Raw genomic sequence first — 9,807 nt, 5'->3', positions numbered from 1 at the left:
ACCCTGATGAGCCTAGCTCATCAGGTAAACAGTGCCCGACCACAGACTGGAACAAACGTGTTCTGTGTCAGGAAGACACAGATGAGATGCTGACACGTCCATATAATTCAGCACGTGGCACAGATGGGGCAGGATACAGTACCATAGTTGAGCATCTTGTAGCATTCGACAATATCACTTGCCTGCCGAGAACACTAAAACTGTCACAACTGGATGAGGGTCAGGGCACTGAGGCAGCATTCCAGGTTCACAAAGCCAAATGGCATGACTCCTGCAGACTGCAGTATAACAAAACAAAACTTCAGAGGGCTGAAAAGAGGAAAACACACCACGATGATGACCCAGAAACCCACAAGTTCACCCGTCAGAGCATTGAACGTGAAACTCATTCAACAGAGACATGCTTCTTCTGTGGCAAATCTGCAGCAAGAGATGCTTTGCGTAATGCATCAACATTCGAACTTGACATTCATGTGAGGCAGTGTGCCCTCAAACTACAGGACAAACACCTCCTATCCAAACTCAGTGTTGCAGATCTCATTGCCCAAGAGGCTAAGTACCATGCTCAGTGTCTTGCCTCTCTGTACAATAAAGCGATGGACACAAAGGCACAATAATCTAATGTGGACACTGTTAACCATGGAATTGCATTCACTGGACTTGTCGCCTATATTGAGGAAGTGCGCATGGACAATATGGTTGCACCAGTGTTCAAGCTAACAAACTTGGTGAATCTGTACAGTACCAGGCTGGAACAACTGGGGACACATGTGACGGGGCGTGTACACTCCACTAAACTCAAGAACAGAATACTGGGTTACTTCCCAGACATGGACGCTCACAAGCAAGGTCGTGATGTGGTGCTCATGTGCAATGAGGATGTTGGTGCTGCATTAGGGAAAGCATGTGAGCATGTTGCTGACAATGATGCAGTTCATCTAGCCAGAGCTTTGATCATCTAGCTTTTGATGATGTCACTAGAGCCTTTTGTGCCTTGGCTGCCATCCCAGACACCATAGACAACTGGATGGAGTCTCTGGAGCGATTCGTGGTCTTGCTCTATGACTGCACTAGCAGCCTGGAATCAGTCAATCAGGCATGCAATCAGCTGTTCACCCAGAAAGGTAGAGACATTGAAGGACTCCCTCCAACACAAGCAGCACTGATTCAACATACAAAGAGGGCTGCCTACCAAGCTGGTCACTGCTGGGGACAGATGATGGTTGCAGTCCCGGAACTCCCATCCCCAGGTGACTGGGGGTGGAAGAAGAAGGACACAGGTGGATGGGAAGTTCACTGGACCACATTGCCAGAAGCGACCCAGGCCTGTCGAGAACTCATACGCTGTGGATGCAAAAAGGGGTGCAGAGGACAGTGCAAATGTGTCAAGGCAGCACTTCCGTGCACTGCCCTTTGCCACTGTGGTGGGCTGTGTTCTCGAAACTAACATTACATTTCATTGAAAACCTGTAATATTACCATGGAAGGCCTTACCTGGTTACTAATGGAAGGACTGTCGTAGACTTGTCCTCACCACTAACATGTCAAACAACAATTGGGACATGCACTATTGATTTGCAAGATACAGCATAATCTCATGAACTGTGTGCTCATATAAATAAACTACCAAATATTATGAAGGAAACATTGCGAAGACTGCATTGTATGTACTTTCATGAATTTATCACAGTTTCAAAACATGTACATGTATAACTCCACCAATATTAAATGCGTTTATAATTTTACTATTATTTATTTCCCTGAAAGCTAGATATATGTAGTGAGGTAGTTGTTCAAGTCATTATAGCATGTTGTAAATATTACCACTACATTCCTCATCCTTGAAAATGTATGATTAGCCAGCAGAATCAATATCCTAGGTAGTCTCGAACCTGAGCTACTGGTAAAATAACAACCGATGATGGCCATTTTGGAAAATGGCCACCATTTTGGCCACAGGACAATTCTGCGATGGCCCTATAGCTAAATATCTTCCTTAGGGCATGCTCTAACAGTGTGCCAAAGCTTATGCTTGTATCGTCAAAGGCACAATCCATTCCCATATCTGCCAGACTACTTGGAGTTTTGGCAAACTGTCATTTTTTCAGATGAGTCCCAATTTGCTCAATTTTCTGACAATGGATGTGTGTGGGTCTCGAAACTTCCCAGTCAAGAGTTTTCTTTGAACTAACTGCAGCCAACTGTCAAACACGGTGGTTTTTCAGCAATCTGGAGCGCTGGTCGGGCAGAGCTTGTGGAGTGTGTTGGCAACATCAACACTATGACACACATTTCTATCCTTGAGGATAGACATCTCCCCGTCTTCTCCACTGGTCAGATGGTCAAAAACAACATTCTGTTCATGGAAGATGGAGCTCCATGACACACTGCAAAAAAGACCAAAGAATGGCAGGACAGAAATGGGATCAAGCGACTTCCATGGCCAAGTCAGTCTCCTGACATGAATCCCATTGAACACCTCTGGGCCATTTGGATCGAGCTATGCGGAAAAAGTCCAGGAAACCAACATCGTGGACAGAATTGCTAAACCTTTTGTGTGAAGCCTGGGTAGAAATCGCACAAGAGAAAATTTCAAAACTCATGAGTTATATGCCTGAAAGAGTAAAAGCATTGAAATCTGCAAATGGCAAGTCTACAAAATACTAGTGTATGTATTAAAATGGATCAAATGTACTTCAAAGGTTCAACAAATATATTCTTTAAAAATCATGGTGTCTATTTACTTCTGTCATGTCTCTGTACTGTCGCTTAGTCAGAAACAGCCATTGTAAGGAAGATCCTGGTTCCAAGGAAAACTCCTCGCACTTTCCATTAAAGGATATTCAAACAAGGCTCTAAGATTTATAATCATCTATCTATAATTCCAGCAGTGTGTGTGTGTGTGTGTGTGTGTGTGTGTGTGTGTGTGTGTGTGTGTGTGTGTGTGTGTGTGTGTGTGTGTGTGTGTGTGTGTGTGTGTGTGTGTGTGTGTGTGTGTGTGTGTGTGTGTGTCTGTGACCACTGTTTCTTGACAACCACTGGTCCGATCTAATTGAAACTTGCCAGGTATATTGCTGGGGACCTGAGTATGTGCCTTTTCAAGGTTTGATATTAATCGGACAAGTGCTTCCCAAGTTATGGCCATTTATTTACCAACTCAACTCTGTGTGTTTTAATTAACTCTGTGTGTAAGTATCACAGCAGTTGTTACTTCAATGCAAGCGATAATTCGTGGAATGCATGTGAACATTCCGTACGGGCACGCACCACTTCCGGATAGTGATGACTTACTGTATTCTAATAATTTCTCGATTTCTTATGCGTATTTATGGATAAATACAATGCCCCAACAAAGTCGTCGTTTACGAGAGCGAAGGAACGGCCTGTGTGGTTGTTTCTGGCTCACGGTTTGAAAGTTTTTTTTTTTTTTGGTTTGCACATATGGCCACACACGTACGGGCACGCGAGAGCGAAGGAATGGTCTGTGTGGTTGTTTCTGATTCGCAGTTTGAAAGTTTTTTTTTTTGCACGTATGGCCACACACGTACGGGCAGTACTAGTTCCTGAAATGTTAGCTTTGGAATATTCTTTAACCATTGTCTTTATCTGGGTCAATTATATTCTTACAGATATGGCTTCCTGACTGTATGTAATTCACGGACCGGTGTTTGTGTGTTTCTCGTGCTATTCCTCCTGCAGTTCTGGACTGATTACATCCAGACTTGCTACATAGGATCAGCATTTCATGTGTAGGGGTGTTGTTTTTATCTTTGCCAGTGTCTGGGGGGGGGGGGGGGGGTGGGCGGGGCGGTGAGGGGACACAAATTCTCGATGTAAATGTGTATTGTGTAGCACCATCTCAAGGTGGGGGAGGTTATTACAAGTCTCCACCATTTACAGTCCTGTATTCCTGTCCCCAAGTTTTCCAGTGCAGTGAGGTGTTTTGATTTATAAGCAATAGGTATGTTTTTGCTTGATGCACATAACCCGTGGTTTTTTTTGGGGGGGGGTGGCTACACAGAGCTGTCAGTTACCTATACACCGCCAAAATAAAGGTATGCATCAGAAGAACTTGTTGCATGCCTGGAACAAGATCGCCCATACGGCGGATACTCTGCGAGTAAGGGATAATAAGGGAGTAAATTATAATAGTTATGTCAAAGTACATGTTCAGCATAAGCATACTTATTAATGGATTGGTGAGACAGTGAGAAATGAAGCGTGTCGACTCTCTTGTCTTCCTTCCCCCAATGTTCATGTTTAACACGTTAACATTTTTCATCACAACTCGACTAAGGATTTTCCGATTCAAATGAAATTACCCTCTCTAGATAGCCTGGAGCAAGGCGCATTTAATATTAATTGACATCAAACCCATCTGAATAATACCTGGTGTTGGCTTTATGGTTAAGGTGGTGAGCTTTGGATCCTTGGGTCCTGAGTTCAAATCCCGCTCAGCTGTTGAATTAATACTAGGTGGGGTTAACTCAGCCTGTCATCCTGAGGTCGGCAAAATGAGTGCCAGCATGCTGGTATCCTGTGTTGGAGTGGTGACCCGTCCAGGATTGTGCCCAATAGCCAAGGAGACTGCTTAAGCAGCACCAACACTCTGCACAGAGTATGGTCCCAATCTCCTCCTCCTCTGAGTTAAAGAGTTAAAGGTCTTACACCCCAAGGAGGATTAAAGCACCATTTAGGTTTTTCAACCTTTTTTCTGCCAATGTCCTCGGACTTTCGGAATGAAATTTTGCATCAATAATGGGAATAAAGAAGTACACAGGGTTGACATTTTTGACCTTGACCTAATTTTTAAGGTCATGACGCAATTATAAACATTTTAACATTTTTCACCAAACTCGATTAAGGTTTGTCCAATCAGAACAAAATTTCTCTCTGTAGATAACCTCGATTAAGGTGCATTGATGCTTAATTTACATCATATCCATCCAAGTTAAAGGTCAAGGTCAAATGGCGATCTGACAAAAACAATGCATTTTTTTTGTCACTTAATTTTGCCAATGTGAAATCTTCCAAGATGTCCTTGCGTCGTAACGGTGGACCCGCTTTGAAGTTGGGAACATGATATTTGATTAGTGTCCTTGACCTACTTTTTTGGATTGTGACTTAATAAATAAAAAACACCTTTTTGATCATAACTTAAATAATTTTCCTCTGATTTTCATGATGTTGAGTTTTATAGATTGGTACACCAACTCCCTATGTGAGCGGCAGGAAGGGTCATGTTATTATCCTCTCTTGGGTATATAGATTTCAGTAGATCTAGGCTCGTGTCCGTTAATCTGTGGTGGACATGATAAGCATCAAATGCTGCAAGAACGTCGGGTTTCCTCCCTTTCAGTTTAGTGTTAATCATCAGTAGCAACTGTTTAAAAAGGTAATCATATGCGTTTGTGGTTTATAATATTTCTTCCTTCCCATAGGGGTGCTCCACCAAACGCCACGATAAGCTATTTACACACGTTAACATGGCCTTTGTCCAAAGAGAAAAACCCCTTGGGGAGAAGGGATATTATTAGTACTATAGATTAATGTTGTTTTGTAACAACATTAATTATATGTTATCATCATTAGTGTTGTTATTTTCTCCACCACCAAAGGTGGATGGAGGTTGTGTTTTCACCCGTGTCTGTCTGTCTGTCTGTCTGTCTGTTTGTTTGTGAACAAAATATCTCCAAAAGTTGTGAACAGATGAATTTGGATGGAATTTGGTGGCAAGTTTGGGTATGTCACACCACCGAAATGACGAGATTTTGGTGAAGGTCCAGATCCGGATCTGGATCCGACCATTTTTAAAGTGATTTTTCACCATTGAGAGATAGGGCCAAAAACGACATATGGCACATTTATCTCAAAAACTTGTGGATGGATCCGGTTGAAATTTTGTGGAGAGGTTGGGTGTGTGACAAGGACGAACTAATCAGATTTTTGTGAAGATCTGGATCCGGATCTGGATCCAACATTTAAAAAAATTGATTCTTCACCATTTAGAGAAAGGGTGAAACTAATATATAGCACGATATCTCAAAAAATTGTGGACGGATTCGGATGAAATGTGGTTGACATGTTGGGTGTACGACGAGGAATAATTGATTCAATTTTGGTGAAGATCCAAATCCGGATTCGGATCTGATAATCTTTTAAGTGATTCTTCACCATTGAGAGATTGGGCCAAATACGACATATGGCAAATATACCTCAAAACATTGTGGGCGGATTCGGCCAAAACTTGGTGGACATGTTGGGTGTGTGGGAAGGACGAATTGATTCGATTTTCGTGAAACTCTCAATTACTGAACCATCACTAAATCAGACATTATAACCACACAAGATAACACTCTCAATGACTGAACCATTACGAAAGCAGACACGATAACCACACATCACGCTCTCAATTACTGTACCATAACTAAACCAGACACAGCAATTACCGGACAAGATAACACTCTCAATTACTGAACCATTACTAAACCAGACACAGCAATTACCATACTAGATGCCATCTTCAATTACTGAACCGTCACTAAACCAGACACGATAACCAAATCAAGATAACACTCTCAGTTACCGAACCATTACGGAACCAGACATGATAACCCATACAATATAACATCCTCAATTGCTGAACCTTTACTAAACTGGACATGATAACCCGGAGAAGATAGTATCCTCAATTACTGAACCATTACTAAACCAGACTCGACAACCCGAACAAGATAACATTCTCAATGCTGAACCATAACTAAACCAGATACAGCAATTACTGAACAAGATAACACTCTCAATTATTGAACCATTACTAAACCAGACACAACAATTACCTGTGCAAGATAACATTCCCAACTACTGAATCATTCCTAAATCAGACACGATAACCATACAAGATGAAATTGCTCGTTGAGCAAGGAATTGCCGGAATAACTTTGTCATATCTCCATTATCTCTGAAAAAACAAAAACCTGGAAATCAATTTAGTTCTTATAAGTCGATAGTGCTACTGTTTAATGACTTATAGCACTTGGTTTGGTCATGATCATAACTTGGAAGTCAATCGGACTTGAAATGGCGTTTTTATCACAATTTGAAAGTTTTGACCTGACCACCCTGACATTAGACCCCCGACCGCTAAGAAGGGTGTTGGTGTGACACCCCAATGAGACAAATGGTTGAATGTAGAATTGGAAGATGCACATTTTGGATTTGGTTTGAAGTCGATACGACCATTTTAGCGGACGTTATTGCGAAAATAAGAATTTCGGTTTTTTGGTGACCTTGACCTTGACCATTGACCTCGATTCACCAAAAACGACAAGTGTCGAAGTTGGACCATGGCCGACGTCTGTACCCAGTTTGATCATGATCGCTGAAAAGGTGTGGCTGCTACAGGGTAAACAAACACACAAACAAACAGACAAGCCGGTAGGCGACATGGGTGGTCGCTATATAATTGCATACGTCATACAGTTTTTGACGGATCGGGCTGAAAATTTTTGACAAAGGTTGATTATAGTGCGCATAAAAGCGCGGAAGCCGATTTTTGATTTTCGAAAAAAAAAATATATACATATATATAAATATTTTTCGGATTTTTTCAAAAATTGCAAAGTCCCGTTGCTAGGCAACGGTGGCGTCCATAGCAACGGTGCTCAAAAGCATACAACTAGATCCTGGTATGAACCTACCAGTCAAGTTTCATCAAAATCGGTTGACTCCTCTGGCCTCCAGAGCTGTCCATTACATACAAACAGACAGACGGAAAACCTGAGAATAACGGTAGTCCAGCGACCACCCAACAGACAGACAGACACACAGAATGACACACACAACCGACCAACATAATTGCCGAAATCCGAAGGATTCCGGCAATTAATAACACTCCCAACGAGAGCAGCACTTGGTAGAGCGCATACACCTGTCAGGCTGAACAGTTTACATTTTGTATCACACCGATAGGCTGGATTTGTATCTGGACCTGAACCAAAATCGAATCGGTTTGTTCTTGTCACCTGCCCAAATCATTCACCAAGTTTTTTTTTCATAATATGTCACTTGTGAGTACTGAGTAAACCTCCACCAGCTTTCCTTGGCACTTCAGGCATGTCCCACGATCACACGCTTCACATTGTATCCATACATATCTACTTCTTTGCAAAACTGTATGGCAGATGAAAATTTCTACTACCTCCTCCTTCTGCTTTATTTTGGAGACCCTGTTGCTTTTTTTGGAGTCTCTTCACATCCTCTGGTGTGACATAGCTCATGTCCTTTTTGCTTTAGGTTTACCTCCTCTTTTAGCCATAGCCACAGACCGAGAAGTAGCACTGCCACCAGCAGGAAATCTACTGCTCCATCTGATTTAAGCCGATGTGTGCGTGATATCCTTGTGTCCATTAAAGCACAGTCGGGAACATCTTCTGAATGTCGCAATCCCGAATTGGGCTGCAACGCCACTTTCCTCGTTTGCAGTTTCCACCTCATCTCTCATTCTTTGTACTGCTGCACATCACTTCACCTCATCTCACTTCCATCTCACCCACGTCTGCAGACCTTTGAAACACAGACAATGCCCCCTGCATGTCTGGTCTTGTAATGTTTGCCCTGGCCTGCTCAAAGCGACCGGGTTTGTTTGCTCGGTCGCCCTGAACGACTGTCCCAAGTATGCAAAGAAGCTGTAGACTGTAAAGGTTATGAACAGTATAAATCCTTGCCAAGGAACTGCTTCTTAGCTCAGCTCAGCTGTTTGGAGCATCTTTTATTGGGACATGCTGTCTGCACATGGCTTATGAGCTCCTGTCAGGCTGCTCACCTTACTGCTATCACAATTTAAGATAACCTACTGAAATCATGGATTAGTGTAAAATCAGAGATGACAAAGATCTGTCTCGTTCATCAAACACCCTCAATTTCTCAACAAAGAGCATCACCACCATGAATGATACATCCTCAATGAGACATGCAATATGTTTGTGAAGTGCAACGTGGTCTTGATATGAAACCTGTCAGCAAAGCGATGGTAGGCACGGCGAATTGCCTATTTTACATCAGGGATAAGAACACCAGCACACACTTTCTGGTTGACACTAGTGTTGGAGGTCAGCATTCTTCCCAAGAGGATAGGTGCAAGTCTTCACCTGCATCAGTCAACCTGCAAGCTGTTAACAATTCTGTAATCACAATCAATGGTAAGAAGTCCCTCACTCTCGACCTTGGACATAGACAAGTTTTCAGCTAGATTTTCATTGTTGCAGAGTTACTCACACCCATCATCAGGGCAGATTTCCTGAGGCACTTTGGTTTGCTCGTGGATGTTAAAGGCTCTGTCACTCGCCGAGCTGTCAACGGGATCACTTCCCTTACTCCCTCCATCAGCCCGATGTTTGTTAAGCTTCAATTTCATTCTTCCATCCAAGTCTTCAAGACAGCTGTTCACCACCATTTGAGATCATTCCACATCCAAAACTATGATATTTTTTTCTTTTTTTTTAATCTCCGTTAACCCCCTCCAAACTTCAAGCCCACCTCCCTCCAAATTTTCAGTTTTTCCTTCCTGAGAGTTTGCTTTGACTGAATCCACCTTGTCCACTCCACATGTCCTTCCATATCCCTCATTCCTCTCCACACCCATTATTTGTCTAAGTCTCCCTCGATTTTGTACTGCAATGCTGCTGTTGGTGTTTCTTCCCTCTCGCGACTGTTGCTTTTGTTCTGTTGTGTCCTGATCCGTTCAGTGTACCAGCTCTTCCATGAGTCTTGACCTTCAAAAAAAGCCAGGAGATACTACTCCTTTTG

General features: G+C 42.6%; 1 protein-coding gene across 1 annotated transcript in view; it reads left to right on the top strand.

Moving 5' to 3' along the window:
• Positions 1-686: 686 nt before the first annotated feature.
• The window catches only part of LOC147025965 (collagen alpha-1(XXI) chain-like), a 71,080-nt gene continuing 61,959 nt past the window's right edge, over positions 687-9,807 (top strand). The window contains exon 1 of the mRNA XM_085883563.1: positions 687-906. Coding sequence (XP_085739689.1) covers positions 687-906 — 220 coding nt within the window. The remainder of the gene's footprint in view (positions 907-9,807) is intronic.

This window comes from Eptatretus burgeri, chromosome 5, assembly GCF_056783735.1.
Source record: "Eptatretus burgeri isolate ZD-2024b chromosome 5, Ebu_testis_v1, whole genome shotgun sequence".
In the NCBI taxonomy this organism is placed as follows: domain Eukaryota; kingdom Metazoa; phylum Chordata; class Myxini; order Myxiniformes; family Myxinidae; genus Eptatretus; species Eptatretus burgeri.
The sequence above is the reverse complement of the archived record's forward strand: the minus strand, read 5'-3'. Positions and strand labels throughout refer to the sequence as shown.